The sequence below is a fragment of the Pseudopipra pipra genome, chromosome 24, assembly GCF_036250125.1.
Source record: "Pseudopipra pipra isolate bDixPip1 chromosome 24, bDixPip1.hap1, whole genome shotgun sequence".
In the NCBI taxonomy this organism is placed as follows: domain Eukaryota; kingdom Metazoa; phylum Chordata; class Aves; order Passeriformes; family Pipridae; genus Pseudopipra; species Pseudopipra pipra.
The window spans coordinates 3,746,643-3,762,359 of NC_087572.1; the positions used below are offsets into that span (position 1 = coordinate 3,746,643).

At 55.4% G+C, this 15,717-nt stretch overlaps 1 protein-coding gene across 1 annotated transcript; it reads left to right on the forward strand.

The window, feature by feature from the left end:
* The first annotated feature begins 5,512 nt into the window (after positions 1-5,512).
* On the forward strand, positions 5,513-13,640 carry TMEM222 (transmembrane protein 222). The gene is made up of 6 exons (XM_064635194.1): positions 5,513-5,666; positions 8,136-8,220; positions 8,973-9,004; positions 9,727-9,823; positions 10,093-10,223; positions 11,164-13,640. The coding sequence occupies exons 1-6, from the start codon at positions 5,530-5,532 to the stop codon at positions 11,249-11,251; spliced, it is 570 nt and encodes a 189-aa protein (XP_064491264.1). The 5' UTR covers positions 5,513-5,529; the 3' UTR covers positions 11,252-13,640.
* The last annotated feature ends 2,077 nt before the right edge of the window (positions 13,641-15,717 follow it).

The following is a 15,717-nucleotide window of genomic DNA, read 5'->3' on the forward strand; positions in this document are numbered from 1 at the left end:
CATGGAGAACAGAGACTCCAAAAACTCGAGTGGAATGGGGGCTGGGGAGCCCAAAATGTGGTTTATAAGCTGTGGTTGCCACTGAGTTAGTGCTGAGTTAGTTTATCCAGGTTTGGGAACTCATCTGTCAGTGGAGTGAGGGTCCGACACCGTTTAGACCCAGAGATGATCCTTTGCCAAAGGATCTCACAAACTCACTTTCTCCTCTGGGCTCCTGCTGCAAAACCTCCCAAATACTTCCCTGCCCTCCAAGCTGCAGCCCTTAAGGAAGAGTTGGAAAACCAGTCTGCTGTTTTGAGAATCCATTTGAACTCTTTAAAAAATTCCCGTTGGACACCTTTCAGCTGAAGGCCTTTTGAGGCCTCTTCATTTCAAATCCTGTCTGATATAAATTATTGCTTGAAAAGGCAGCTCTGCTCTAACAAAGCAATGAGCATCCATAGCTGGAATTGGCAATCAGCTAATTGGGTCAGCTCTTGGAGTGAGTGGTTGGAAGCTGAGTGGTTGAATCGTGGGTGGAAATGGGTAGAAGGACCCAGAAAATGAGTTTTATTTGTAATTTTGGTGAGGGGATTGGGTTGAGAAGGGAGAGGAGTGATATAGTCTGGGATGTGGGGGGAGGAACAGTCACAGCCTGACTGACAAATTCATTTTTCTCTGATGGAACTGTTGCAGTGCCAGGAACAAATGTGCAAAGGGCTCAAGATGGCTCCTGTCTCTGAGCAAAATGGGAGCAGGATGTTGGGAATCTGCCTGCTGTGGGTACAGGGGGGAGTTCAGTCCTTGGAATTTTTTCAGGCCTTGCTGCTGCAGGAGATGAGACTGATGGGGACCTTCTCTGGGGCTGGCACAGAGAAGAGGTGGGTCTTGTCCTGGATTTCATAGCTGAGAAATCATAGTGAGCAGCACTTGGCTCTGTGCTTCCACTTGTCCCTGAGAAACTGGTGGCTTTTCCTTTAAACATGAAAGTTGCCCTGTGGACCAGCTGTGTCAGTTGGAGAGGGAGAGAGAGAGGAGGAAATGCAGCTTCCAAGTGACAAGGAAAGAGAAAAGACCCGAAGGTCAGAGCTGAGGGGTGAGGTGGCTCAGGGCCACACAGTTGGGGTGGGTGGCTGAGCTGCGCCTGTTCCTGAGCAGCACCATCATCAATAGAGCCCAGAGTGACGTTTCTGGTTCATGCTGAGCCATTAGAGCCTGTCAGAGATTGCAGCAGGCACAGACCAGAGGAGGGGAACAACAAAAATGCAGAGCAACCCAGCCCAGCCTCACCTCCGGGGCGGGGGAAGGACACCGGGCTCTGTGTCCTCCATCAGCCCGTGGTGCCTCGGTGACATTTCCAGTCGGCTCCTGCTGCTGCCTCGGCTGTCAATGTCAGGAGGGGGAGGGGATCTCCTCCTGGAGTGGTTTGGTTCTGGCAGTCCCTCTAATGTTCGAGCTGTCACAACAGGGAAGGTTCCCAAGGAAGCGCTGCTGAACAGGAGCTGGCTGGGCGCCCGCTCCTTCCAGGCTCTGCCATGAGCCGGGCTGGGAAGGGGCTCCAGCTGCTCCCATGGTGGTGTGTGCTTGGACAAACTGGTCCATCCTCTCCTCTCAGGAAGGCTCTGGATCACCAGGGTACGAGCAACACCCTGGCACCTGCAGTGAGCAGGGAAACGTCCTCCTTGTCCTGAGGATGTTTTGGCTGAGGGGAGGTAGAGCTGCTTCCTCACTGACAACGGCAGAGAGGAGCCATCAGGGGCAAGTCCCTGGCAAAACCTTTTGTTTCTCCTCCAACGAGAGCTTGCACAAACAATGATGGCACCATTCCTGCTCTGCACATCGATCCAGTGCTGTAGTCAGGCAAGAGAGCTGCAATAAAACCCTGGCCTTTAATTTTATGCATGGAGAACTTCTTACCTGCTCTCCCCTCCCTGTCCTCTCCCCCCTGCCCCCCCTGCAGTTCCTGTTCCAACTGCAGCTATTTTTCCCTGCTGACTTCAGGTGTTTTGTATTCTGCTTAGATCAATAGCAGCACAACAGCAGCAGCTTTCCAGTTGTCACTAGGAAGACCCTGCTGTCAGCTCCAGCTCATCCGTGCGGTGCTGGAGCTGGAGAGCCCTTGTGCTTCCCTGACAAACACAAAGAGATGTGCAATACACCAGTGCTCTATCGATTTTTTTGTTTTGTTTTAATTATTATTTTTTTTTTTTTAATCCAGCCTGGGGAAAGCTGTGTTCTTCCCGAGCTTCAGCAGCTGGATTTGTCTTCCTGCACTTGGCTTGAGAGGGACTAAACTGTCTGAACAGCCCCTTGCCCGCGCGGGAGGTGGCACTGTGGGGACGTGTCCTGCTGAGGCTGTCAGTGATGTCCCTGCTGCGTGGCTTTGCCAAGGAGCTGGTCCCTGGTGATATGCTGCTTAGCAGCCTCAGAGCCACGAGCAGGAAGAGCAAATCCATTGCCTAATCCGACAAACATGCCAGGACCACATTAGCTGATGTGAACATTGGCCCCTATTCATGGATTTTTCACAATCTCTGATGTTTATGGTGGCCGGGAGCAAACTAATGCCAGAGGTTTTTTTTTTCCTTCGTTGAACAAAAAGTGTTCACTGAAACACAACCTCTGTGTGCATCTTCCATCCCAAGTGCCGAAATGGAATCATAAATTGTTTAGGGTTGAAAAGGACCTTAAAGCCCATCTTGTTCCACTCCCCTGCCATGGGCAGGGACACCTTCCACTAGCCCAGGTTGCTCCAAGCCCCGTCCAACCTGGCCTTGGACATTTCCAGGGATCCAGGGGCAGCCACAGCTTCTCTGGGCAACCTGTGCCAGGGCCTCACCACCCTCAGAGTTAAAAATTTCTTCCTGATACCTAACCTAAATTTCCCCTCTTTCAATTTGTACCCACTGCTCCTTGTCCTAAAATAGGAAGTGTCTGTCAGAAAGCAAAGCACCAGCCATGGCTTAGCTCTCGAGAGTGTTTGATTTCGTCAGCTTTCTCTCTTTTGGAGACTGTTTTGTGAATTCCTTTACTGTCGAATCCCGAGGAGCACAGTCTGAGGCTCTTGATCAGCTCCTGGCACAGTGACAGGTCACATAGAGACAGTGCCCATGCTGCAGCTCAGTGTGAGCACCAGATGGACAACTCTGTGTCCATCCCAATGCCCTCAAAGCAGCTTCCACAGGATCACAGAATAGTCAGGGTTGGAAGGGACTTCTGGAAACCACCCAGTCCAACCCCCCTGCCAAGGCAGGGTCACCTGGAGCAGGTGACACAGGAATGTGTCCAGGTAGGTTTGGAATGTGTCCAGAGAAGGAGACTCCACACCCTCCCTGGGCAGCTGTTCCAGGGCTCTGCCACCCTCCTTCTGAGGTGGAACTTTTAGTTTATGGCCATTGTTCCTTGTCCTATTGCTGGGCACCACTGAACAGAGTCTGGCATCATCCTCTTGACACCTGCCTTGGAAATATTTACCTCTTAGGCTATCCTAAACCATGGTCTAGACTAGGAAATCAGGTGGGATGTTAGATGAAGTCTTGAGGACTCGGTAGAGGCGACGAAATGTGTAAATGTAGTGTTTAGGGCATTACTGAGGTACTTGTGTTGAAGACTGAGTGCCCAGGAGGAGCTGGTGTGGCTCAAGGTGGGGAGGCCACCTCAACATGAGACCTTAGTAATTTCTGCTGCCACAGTGGCCCCTGGAAATGGGAGGACACCAAATGGTGTCCCCTCTGACATGGGCAGAGGTCTCCCATCTCCTGGGCTTTCCCCCTGGAAGCTTCACTAATCTCAAACTCGTGGGTTTGTAAGTGCTCTTCTGTCCCAGAACAGAGAATATTGATGGAGGTGAAAGGCTGGGCTCAGCTTAATGATTGGAAAAAGTCAGGTAAGGGAAAGCAGGACACAAAGTAGGGAGAAGACTTTGTTGAAGGAGAGAAATGTCAGTAAAAAGTGGGAGCTGTAAGTTTGTGATGACTGTTGGGAACAGGCTTTGTTAATCCCAAAGCCTCTGCGCTGGAGCTGCCTGGAGAGGAGCCCAACCACGTGCAGGAAGGGGCAAAGACTGTTTATTTTTATTCCCAAACCCCTTGGCACGGTGCAGTGTGACACCAACAAATGTCCTGGAGAGCTCTGGCCACTCCATGCCCTCGACAGGAAAACACGGCTCAGGGTCTCCGTGTGAGGAGGAAATGAGCAGCTTCCAAGGAAAGTGTGGAGAGGAGAGCAGGGGCTGGATGCTGGACGCTCTCCTGCACCCCTGGGGCAGAACATCCCCATCCTGTGTTTCCCATGGGTCTCGCTCTGTGTTCTGAGTGTGCTGTGGTGGGTGGAAATCCGGAATAAACGCATTTCTTCAGCTTCCTCGTGTAGTTTGGATTAAACTTCCTAATAAAGCAATTGTTATTTTTCTAACCCGATTCTCCCTCTGTAAATGCTGTTGTTCCCCGGGCTGTACCTCCCCCTCCTCCCCTCTCCCGGGGGTCTCCATGTGATGGCCATTCCTGCTCCCACGCTTCCCTGAGGGGGTTTCACCTGGGGGGGCTCTTCCAGATCCTGCCCTGGGAAGGGCGACAGGGAGGAGGTCGCTGGATCCACACAAGGTGGGTGTGAGGGGTGAAGGGACCTGCCAGGAGGGGCTGTCCCAGGGCAGGGACACAAACCTCGCTCCCTTCTGGCAGGGGACTGGGGGTGCTGGCCCAGAAGGGGGGTCCCAGCCTGGATTTGGGGTCCAGACTGGGGTTGGGGTCCAGGATTGGGACAGGGGGCCAGAACCAGGGCTGGGGGTGCTGGGCCACAAGAGGGGGTGTCCAGGACCAGGATGGGGGTCCACGACCGGGGCTGGGGATGTTGGTCCCATAGTGGGGATCCAAACCCGGGTTTAGGGTCCGGTCCTGGGGCTGGGGTCCAGGACCGGAGTGGGGGTTCCAGCCCGACGTCAGTGTCGCCGACGTTTGGGGTCTGGGGTCTCTCCCGTTCCCGTGTCCCCTGTTATCCCGTTATCCCGTGTCCCCCGTTATCCCGTTATCCCGCTATCCCGTGTCTCTCGTTATCCCGTTATCCCGCTATCCCATGTCCCCCGTTATCCCGTGTCCCGTTCCCGTGTCCCCCGTTATCCCGTGTCCCCCGTTATCCCGTGTCCCCCGTTATCCCGCTATCCCATGTCCCCCGTTATCCCGTGTCCCTCGTTATCCCGCTATCCCGTGTCCCCCGCTATCCCGTTGTTATCCCGCAGTTATCCCGTCGTTATCCCGTTGTTATCCCGTTGTTATCCCGTTGTTATCCCGTTGTTATCCCGCTATCCCGTGCCCCCCGCTATCCCGTTGTTATCCCGTTGTTATCCCGCAGTTATCCCGTCGTTATCCCGTTGTTATCCCGTTGTTATCCCGTTGTTATCCCGTTGTTATCCCGCTATCCCGTGCCCCCCGCTATCCCGTTGTTATCCCGCCGTTATCCCGTCGTTATCCCGCCGTTATCCCGTCGTTATCCCGTCGTTATCCCGCTGTCCCGGCGGTTTCCCGGCAGCGCGCGCGGCCCGCGGGAAGTGACGCGATGCGGGCGCGCGCCCCGGGCATGGCGGCGGCGGAGCCCGGCATGAAGCAGTTCGGCGGCGGCGGCGGGGCCGCCCCGGATGCCGAGCGCGGCCGCTTCCCCCACTGCGTGGTGTGGACCCCGATCCCCGTCCTGACGTGAGCGCCGGGGCCCGGGGCGGGGGGGGCTCCGCGGTCCCCTCGCCCATCCCGCGCCCCTCGGGGGTCCCCCCGCCTCGCTCCTCCCTGAGCCCCCCGAGCCCTTCTCGGACCCCCCCTTCGCCCCTCCCGTGTGTCCATTCGCCCTTCTCGGACCCCCCCCTCATCTCTCCCTGGTTCCCCCTCGCCCCTCCCGGGTCCCCCATCGCCCTTCCCGTCTCCTCCTTCCCCCTTCCCGGTCCCCCCCCCCCCCGCCTTTCCCAGGATCCCCCATTTGTCTCTCCTGGAGCCTCTCGCCCTTCCCGGGTTCCCCACTCCGCTTCTCTCGGGACCCCCTCGCCCTTCTGGACCCCCCCTTACCTCTCCTGGGTCTCCCCCTCTCGGATCCCTCCCATGTCCCTTCCCGGGTCCCCCCTCGCCTCCCCCAGGGCTTTTCCTCGCCCTTTCCTGTCCCTCCTCGCCCCTCCCGGGGTCCTCGGCAGCCTCGGGCCCCTGTCCCTGGGAAGGGCTCCTTGTTTTCCCCCTCCCCGCAGCCAGGGCGTGTGTAGGGAAGGCTCTGGGTTGAGCGGGCTTGTCCCTGCAGGAGCGGGATCCAGGGGAACGTGGGAAGGCTTTTTTTGGAGCAGAAGTTTGCCCGCGGGGATCTGAGACCACCCCGTGCCCCCGAGGAGAGTCTCGGGTGCTTTGCTTTTGATGAGTTAGGGCTGGGTTTGCCTTCCCAGGCTCTCCAGCCAAGTGTGAGCAGGCTCCAGGGAGAACTTCTGAGTTTTCCTCTGGTCGTGGGAACGTGAAAAGCTGTGGATGTGGCTGTGGGGGTTGTCTGGGCACACCGAGGCTTGTTTTCCTGCCTTCCTCTTCCCCTCCGGTTCCCATCAGGTGATGTTTACCGAGCCAGAGCTCGAAGTCAGGTAGAAGATGTGGTGTGGTGTGTGCCAGGATCGGGAATGGTCCGGAGCTCTCCTCGCCCAGGAAAAGCTGCACCTTCCCTCTTGCTGTCCCGTTTATCTCTTTTGATTGCTTAAATTTCTCACCCCAGTCTTTTCCTGGAGGATTTTCCAAAACTTTTTGACCTCCTTAACCCCCGCTGGGGCTCACAAAGAGAGTTGCCCTGCTGCCAGAGCCACTGGGCACCCGTGTTTGTGGGAGCATTCCCTGGTGGATTGTGGCATCTGGAGCACGAGTCTGATAAGGAGAAGCTGTGGGGGGGCTCAGCCTGGAGAAAAGGAGGCTCAGGGGGGGCCCTGCTCCCTCTGCAACTCCCTGACAGGAGGGTGGAGCCAGGTGGAGGTCGGGCTCTGCCCCCAGGGAATAAGGGACAGGATGAGAGGAAACACCCTCAAGTTGTGCCAGGGCAAGTTTAGGTTGGATATGAGGGAAAATTTCTTCATGGAAAGGATAATCAAGCATTTTGCTGAGAGGAGAGTTACAAAGAGGAAGTGTCTGTACCTGGGAAGGTGACAGTGTTGAATCCAGCCACACTTTGGACTTCCAGAGTCCTTTCCCCACGTCATAGGGTTGTTATCCACAGCTGTTATCCACAGCTATCCAAAAACTATGTGCTATTTATATCCTCAGCCCCTCTTGTTGGCTTGTGTGGTTTGACTTTCCTCCAAAGGCCTCGGTCCCACTTTATTTTGGGATCTCTGGTGGGTTTTTTAGGGTCTCTGGTGAAGCCATGGCTTGTGAATCCGTTGCTGGGGTCTCTTCTGGAATATTAGTCCCTGCACTCTGTCCCTCAGGGAGAGAGGAGTGAGAGGGAGATCACCAAACCTGAGGATGCTGGAGAATGTGGGAGAAGGCTGGAATGTGGCCTGGAGTATTTAATTCTAAGTGATAATGATGGAAAGGGGGTTGGGATAAAGGTCTGCTGCTCCCTGGGGCTGTAAATACCCATCAGGGAGAAGGTCTTTTAAACAATGGGATCATTTAGAGGAGGGAATGATCTTCCTAAAGCCAGGAACTCTGTTTTCTATCCAGACAGCTCAAATCCAGGTTGCTGTGGAAAGCTGCAGGGCGGTGGGAAGATGGGCAGGGTGACCTGATTTTCAGTGGAGTGGAAAGTCCGGTTTATCCCGAGGCAGTTTCTCCAGGATCTAATCTTTTTCCTTGGCTCCACGAATGGGTTTGTCTGGGAGACCGGGGCTCGCCCTTCCATCTGGGGTGTGTGTCTGGAGCTCTCCTCTAGACCTGCTGCCAGCGGAGTTCTGGGCATTCCCTGTGTGTTTTTCCCTTGTTTTCCTGGTCTTTACCAGCCTTTCCCTGGCTTTGGCTCCCCCCTTTCCTCCTCCCAGCCGTGTCTCCCAGGTTATCCCTGCCTGCCCACCCTGCGTTGTGCTGTTGGCTGCGGCCGCCCCAGCCATTCCCGCTCCAGCCATTCCCACTCCAGCCATTCCCACTGCAGCAGTTCCCAGCCCTCGGTGTGATCAGGGACAAATATCCCACCTGATGGACCCCTTGTTGCCTTGGTAGGTGGCTCTTCCCGATCATTGGCCACATGGGGATCTGCACATCCACTGGAGTCATCCGGGACTTCGCGGGGCCGTACTTCGTCTCCGTAAGTAGATCCTGGATCCGGGTGCATGAGGAGAATCCCTGCTCCCTCTGCTCCTCTCCTTCCTCCGTGACTTTCGAGCCATCCCTGCCTCTTGCAGCTCCAAAGCTGTGCAAAATAACAACTTTAAGTGCTTTTAAAGGTCATGGATCGCTGCTCCGTGGGCAGCTCCAGTGGAGCTCGCCTGGGGATGTAATAGATACCTGTTTTGCTGAGCAGAAGGGGAAAAAAAATCTTGTATTCCAGGCTCCAAATTAGGTGTTTTGGACCTAAATTCTCTTCCAGCAATCTAATTCTGAATAACAGAAGTAACATGGCTGTTAACTGTTGTGCTGTATGTGCCAGTCCTGAAAGCTGCTTGTGGTCCAGTGGGCTTTGGAAGCAAAGTGAGTTTTAATTTGGGATGATTAGTACTCTGAATAGACTGGGACATTTGCAACTTTGAGTTAACAAAATATTAACAGTTTAAAAAAAAAAAAAAAAAGGAGGGGAACAAGGCACTTATTCCCTGTATTCCCCGTGTAGGGAATATTTCTGGAGTAGAAATACGCTCAAGCTCAGATCAGGAATATGAAAACAATCAGAATCTAAACCAGGCACACACAGGGTTGAAGTCTGGGGACTGCTGAGGCAGCCTGGCAGTTTTATCACTCAGCCATCCTGGGCTGTGAGACCTTCCAGCACGATCCATGCCATGAATTTTGCACGGGGTTATATCCTCCTGAGACAGTTTTCCTCTTTTTTTCTTTTTGTAGGAAGACAACATGGCATTTGGGAAACCAGTGAAGTAAGTGCTGTTTGTTTTTATTAAACTGACCAGCTGACCTTCTGGTGTCCTTTAATTCATGGGGACAGAGGAGCTGTGATATTGCTTCTCCTGGTGTTCAGCTGCCCTAATTCACATTGATGGCCACTGTGGCTCTGCTTTTCAGGAAACCACGTTAAATTAAATCTTCTTAGAAGCGTGACAGCAACGTCATGGCATTAATAACCAGAGCTGTGTGGAGCCTTTGTTTAAAAAAAAGAAAAAGAAAAAGGCTAAAGCGTTTTAAGATGGTGTTAACAAGTGCTCTGAGTAAACAGTGCCTGGCTGTACTAATGAACTGTCGTCACTGACGTCCTGTTAATGATTCTGGGGGGAGGAGAAGAGGTGCCTGGGGTTTGTGGATGTGTCAGGTCAGGTTTGTGTCCTGAATGGCCGGGAGGTTCTGTACCACGGGACGTGAAAGCAGTTCAGGGTGTTCTGTGCCCCTGAGGTCTGTGATTTCTCTCTCTGGGGTGCTGTGGGTGCTGAGCAGCCATTTCTGCTGCCCTCTGCTTATTCAAAGAGCTGGGCTCTGTGGATTCCAGAGGCAGTGGATTTCTCCAAGTCCTTCAAGCCCGTGCAGGGCCAGGAGTTGGAGTTGACGATCCCTTCCAACTCTGGAGATTCTGTGATCTCACAAGGGCAAGAAGTGGTGAAGGTGCAGCAGCAGAGTGATGCAGTGGGATCTGTTCTCATCCTTCCAGGTACTGGAAGCTGGATCCCAACAAAGTCTACGCCACTGGTCCCAACGCCTGGGACACGGCCGTGCACGACGCCTCGGAGGAGTACAAGCACCGCATGGTACGGCTCCGGTCTGGGGGGGATATATCCCTGGAGTTTGGAGAGATACTGGGGATACCCCGTCCCTGGAGGTGTTCCAGGCCAGGTTGGACAGGGCTGGGAACAGCCTGGTCTGGTGGAGAGTGTACCTGTCCATGGGAGGAGGTGGAACTGGATAATCTTTAAGGTCCTTTCCAACCCAAACCATTCTGGGATTCTGTGATTTTGGAGGGTGCACCAGGTCTGGGTCAGGAACAGGATGTCTAATCCCTTTTTTTTTCCTGTTCCAGCACAACCTTTGCTGTGATAACTGCCATTCCCACGTGGCCCTGGCCTTAAACTTGATGAGGTATGATAACAGCACCTCCTGGAACATGGTGAAACTCTGCTTCTTCACACTCCTGTATGGGAAATACGTCAGGTGAGCCGAGGGACAGTCTGGACTCAGCTCTTTCATTCTCCTGAGCCCTCTAAAGCATCCATTTGTCCTGTGGAAAAGGGAGAAACATCTCCCCCCCTCCCAACCCGTGGGTGTGTTGCTGGTGGGTGGCACTATCACTGCCTGTTCTTAGATTCAGGAGTGTTTGCTGGTTTGCACTAGATGCTGCTCCCAAAATACTCTTTCTGGCTGCTAATTTGGAGCGCCTGGAATTTGGGAAATGCTAGCTAAAGCAAATCTCACTCTGTGTTGTCTTCTGGCTGGGTTAGGTCAGAACATAAGGTCACAGGATGGCTTGTCTCCAAGGATTACTGGTTTCTCTTCCCTCTCTTGAATCTTGTTTACATAAAAACTAGTTGGATTTCCAGCAGCTGTGGGGCTTCCAACTGGGGTGGAGAGGGAAAGCCTGAGCTTTCCTTAAGGAAAGGGCACTGAATCTCCATTCCAGCTCATTGTGCCTGAAAAAGAGATTCTGCAGGGACTGCCCTGCATAAAGCTCCACTCCTGTGGGTTCTTCCCTGTTCTGGAAAAGCTTCTTTACCAGCTTTTGGACCAGTGTAGCTCCTGCTGTCGTGATTAAATCCACCAGCACTCAGAACAGCGATGTCTGTGGTAATGAGGTTTCATTTTTTGTGGTCTGTCACCATTCCTGTCTGTGCAGGTATTAAATGTGTCAGTCTCTGACTTAATTTAAGCTGGGAGGAGATTCCAGCGCTGTTTTTGTGATATTTTTGTTGTGGACCTGACTTAGTCCCAGTTTTTACACTGTATCTCCAGCATGAGGGGATGTGTGGCAGTGCCAGCAGTGGATGACAGAGTCAGAAAGGCGTCTGTCTCCCTCTGATTGCTCCAGTTATCCCTCCATCCTTTTGTCTCTGCTGGTTTCCCACGTCTGAACCTTCCCCCTGTCTCCCTCTTGCAGCATAGGGGGGTTTGTGAAGACCTGGCTGCCCTTTATCCTGTTCCTGGGGGTGATTGTGACCGTTGTTCTCACCCTGCACCTGCGGTGATGGCAGCTCTGAACCCCCCAATCCCTGAGCACACGAAGGAAGAAACTGTGACTGATCCAGCGGGATGGAGGCTTGGGACTCTGGGAGCCGTTTTCCAGGGAAGGTGGTGACCCCACTCCATTGTAACAGCTCATCTTTGTTTCCTGGAACTGCCTTCTTTTCCTCCTGTTTTTGTTCTGTCGATGGTGTCTCCCAGTGTCAGGGGTCTGGAAGCTCCTGCTCTCTCCCTGCCTGGAGCTGGGGAGGTGGGAGTGGGATCAAGAAAGGGAAGGGTTGGGCACCTTTGCTTTCAGTGCCAAGAAAAGCCACAAGGCAAACCTTGCCTCCTCCAGGAGCACAAGCACATCCACCTTGTAAGGTTCTCTCTGATCACCTGCTTTCATCCTCTTGGCAGATTCCACCAGATGCTCCCTCGGATTCCCTGAGTCTCCAGTTAGGAGTTGTTTTCCCTGTTGCACGTCTCTCCAGTAGCACACATTCCAAGGGGAGGTGTGGGGTTCTTCCCGGGGGGATGGGGTGCCCCAGCACTCACTGTCTCCCTCCCTGGCAGTGGCAGGAAGGTGTTGAGGTGGGACACTCCTGAGGGACGCTCTGTGGCAGGGCCAGCTCCCCTGGTCCCGCTGGCGAGCCTGGAAAGGCAGGAAAGTCGATGGGCTGGCTTGGGAATGGCTCATGGCAGTCTGCACCCCTTCAGGAGGCTGGTGCAGCGTTGGGAATCAGCTGCTCGGGCCCTTTCAGCTTGTGCCAGAGAAAATAGCGCTTCCCTGCTTCTCCCTGTGCTCTGAATAGCTAAATCTGTCCTTGCACTCCTCACAAGCCTCTCGTTTTCCTTTGATCCCTGTCCTTTGTGTCTCCCAGGCGGTGGCAGGGACGTGTTTCTGGGGCAGAGGGCTGAGCGTGGGGTTTGGAGGCCCCTGTGGGAGCAGCACCTGAGCTTAGAGGGGCCACCAGAGATGAGAAGAGGAGGTGAAGGGACTGGGAGATGCCCATCCTCTGGCTGGGCTTTGCAGCAGCAAACTGGGACACTGGCTTTTCCCCCTGGGTGGTGGTTCAGAGCTGGTTCAGCACCTTTGGTGTGCTTTGGAGGGCACACCCGGGGTACAGCTTTGCAGGGCTGGGTTTGGTGTGAGGCAGGCAGTGGTGGGGGCTGATGGCCCTGTTGAGCCCTGGGAGGGGCAGGATGGGCTGTAGGGGGTGAGGTGGCTCCTGAGTGCCAGGCAGGAAGGCAGTTTGGGTGTGACCCAGCACCCCTTCCATGTCAGGGTCTGTGTCTGCCGAGGCTCTGCCCTGCAGGTGCTGGTTTTGGAGGGCCCTGAGCCAGGTGGGTTCTTAAAAAACAAGCCTGGCTGAAGGCTTATGTGCAGTTAAGCAGATCCCTGCTGACTGCAGAGGGAGGAGAAGAGCTTTTTCCAGTCGGAAAGCCAGCTCGTTACCCTGCTGCCTGATGGATTTCAAGCTCAAGGAGTGCCTGTGGCCAGCAGGGAAGCTTTCCTGGACTCCCTGCAGTCTCTGACTGGGGAGCCCAGTCACTGCCACCCCCCTGGCTCTCAGACCCCTCCCCATGTGCTTCCCTGCCCTCTCCCACCTCCCTGATTCCTCCAGCCATATGGGAGGGTTGGAGCCTCCTCTTGGGCTTGTTTTTGTGTTTCCTTTTCCTCAGTCACTTAAATCGCCCCTTAAGCCTCTCCCTTCTCCTTCGTGGTCTCTCTCTCGCCCTGTGCTGGCTTTCCTGGGGTGGATGCCGACCTTGGCACCCTTCCCCATCTCTCTGGAGCTCCAACATGCCAGTGTCTGCTCTGTACAGTCCCTTCCCTCCTGTGTGGGGAGCATGGGATGGAGGGTGCTGGGCCTGGGGCTGCTCAGAAAGCCAAGATCCCGATCAGAGAGAACCTTAGGATGAAAGGATGGTGTGTTCCGGAGCTCCCCTGCCTTTCCACCCGGTAGCCAGAGGCCAGCGTGCCCCGGGGGGTTGGGAGAGAGGAATCCTTTCCCTCTGTGTTTATTTAAAGTGTGATTCCTTGGAGTGACCGGCCCTGGGGCTGGAGCTGACCCGTCCTACGCAGCAGCAATAACCTCGAGCCCCCTGGGCCCGCCCGTGTTTTATCCATGAGCTCCGCAAGAATTGCCAAAGCTGAGACTTGGGGGTGTCCAGCAGCCCCGCTCCTGGGACTCCCAAAACCCCACTGTGAAACCCCCTCCCATTTGCTCCCGATGCTTTTTAACCTGAGCGGGGTTTGGAATGGCGAGGGCGAGCCCCCTGTCCCTCACGTCCTTTGTTCCCTTCATCTCTGCGGGGCGCTGGATTTCTTTGTAAATATTTAAACTCTGCTTCTGTGGTTTCATAATCCCGATGGCAGGGAAATAAACTGATTTCTGTGGATGTCTCCAAGTGCTGCATCTCTTCTTGTCCAGGCTCTTCCCTCCTCCCAGCCCGCAGCGGGGTTGGGATCCCCCCTGCCCCGCTGACCCCTGGCCTCTCTCCTGCCCACAGGAGCTGGATCCTGGAGCTCATAAACCTTTTGCTTTATGAACTTGCCCATTTCCCTCCTCCAGGGAAAACTCACAGCCCTGCTGTTGGGAAGGAGGTTTGGGAGGCAGAAGGATCCCCATCCCTGCAGTGCAGGAAGGGTTTGTGGGGTTTGGTGCCAGGTCTCATGCCTGGGCAGGGGAAGCCAAGTGTTCTGGGATGTAAGATTAATTTTCCAAGGTTTTCCTTCAGCTGTGGACAGTTTGCCTTTTGTCTCTCCCATCTTATTTTCCTGGAGATGCTGCATTCCCAGCTCCTTTCCCTTTCCAGTCTGGAGCCCTCCATGCTCCCAGGGGGAGGGGATGCCTGTGCTGGCCCCGGGGCTGCCAGAAGCAGAGTGGAATGGGAAGAGCTGGACTCGTTTTCCCCCTCCCAGCAGGATCTGCTGCCTGAGCTGGGAGCAGGGGAAGCTGTGCCTGCTGACTGCCACTGATTTTGTGTTCCATCTGATATCCAGAGGCTGGAGCTGTGTGTGTGGGGAGCAGATCAGCCTTAAAATTGGGTTGTGTCCGAGGCTGAGGGGTTTCACAGTGCATCCATCTTATGGAACACCACCTGGATCCTCCGGCTCAACCCCTCCAGCCAAACCTCAGCTCCTGCGGGGTGGCAGCTCCGAGGGGTTTATCCCACACACATCTGTCGCTGGAGGGTGAGGTGAGGATGCCAAACCCCCCCAGGGCCACAGGGGTCCCTCCTCGCCTCTCCAGCCTGGCAGGATTTTCCTCACCCACTCCTGCTGCCTGGGAGCTGCAGGGAATCTGGCGTGGGATGTGTGGGAGCTGAGCCGCGTGGTTCAGGTCATGGGATGTGGGGATTATATGGAAGCAGCTGGGTGGTTGTTCCCAGGTAGTGCCACTCAGATGCCCGGGATGCTCCCAGCTCTCTGCCCAGGCTGGTGTGCAAGCCCTGCTTCCCTCATTTTCCTCTCCGAGCCCCCAGTGGCCAGCCCAGCCCCGGGGAGCGAGGAATGCTGTGAAGCAGAATGTCAGGATCCATCCCAGCTGCCACGTGGCCTCAGCCATCATCCCCGAGTGACCCCTCTGCTCCTGCCCCTCTGCCCTCGGCCGCAGTGGCTGAGCATGACCAATCCCCCCGGCACCACGGTGGGGAGCAGGGCTGGGGGTCCCCGACCTCCCTCCCCGCAGGGATCCAGGAATGCCACAGCCCTGGAGCCGCCTTTGATGTGGGATCACTTTGCCTCAGCTGCCGGAGGGGAGGGGGCCCGGGGGTCACCCGTTTTGGGGGGGGATGGGGCATCAAAGGGCTCCCTGAGGAGCAATCTCACATTGCACTTTGGCAGCTGCACACGGGGAGCTCTGGAAGCCACCGGGGGCTGTGGATCCCTCCTCATCCTCACCCTGTCGTCCCTGATGTTTCCCAGGCAGGGGAGGGGAAAGGGAGTGCAAGACCCAGCACTGGGGGGTCTTCATGCTGGTGGCTTCCCAGAGACAGTGTCATTCCCAGCTGGAACCACAGCTGGAAATGCCTCGAGGTCCCTGCTGTGTTGGGAGGGGGGTTGAAATTAAAAATTTAGAGGGGGTGAAAGCGAGGGGCCCCTCCAGCCTGGGGGAGTTTGAATCTGTCACCATGGGAGCTGGGGTCTGTCCCAGTGGGAGGTGTGGGTCCATCCCTGTGGGAGCTGGTGTCCACCCCTGCGTGTCCAGGGAGGGCTTGAGTGGCACATCAAAGGCTCTGGGAGGGCAAAGGGCACAGGAGCCAAGATCCCATCAGGGGAATGGGGCCAGGTGACCCCATTGTTCGGGGGGACATGTGGCAGTGTCAAAGCCCAGGTGCTGCCCCACTCCTCCCACCAAACCTCTGGGGGGTCTCTGCCGATGCTCCAGCACATGCTCCTGCCTCAGCTTCCTCCCAGGAAGAACCAGACTCTCCTGCAGCTCCCAGACCTGAGGAACGAGTCCTGGAGGGGGAACAGGGCTGG

What these genes read in the sequence shown, in the direction of transcription:
- TMEM222 (XM_064635194.1), top strand. Translation starts at nt 5,530, where the DNA reads ATGCGGGCGCGCGCCCCGGGCATGGCGGCGGCGGAGCCCGGCATGAAG. An exon ending in GCATTTGGGAAACCAGTGAA is followed by an intron (nt 9,005 to 9,726) that starts GTAAGTGCTGTT and finishes TCATCCTTCCAG; the next exon opens with GTACTGGAAGCTGGATCCCA. An exon ending in AGGAGTACAAGCACCGCATG is followed by an intron (nt 9,824 to 10,092) that starts GTACGGCTCCGG and finishes TTCCTGTTCCAG; the next exon opens with CACAACCTTTGCTGTGATAA.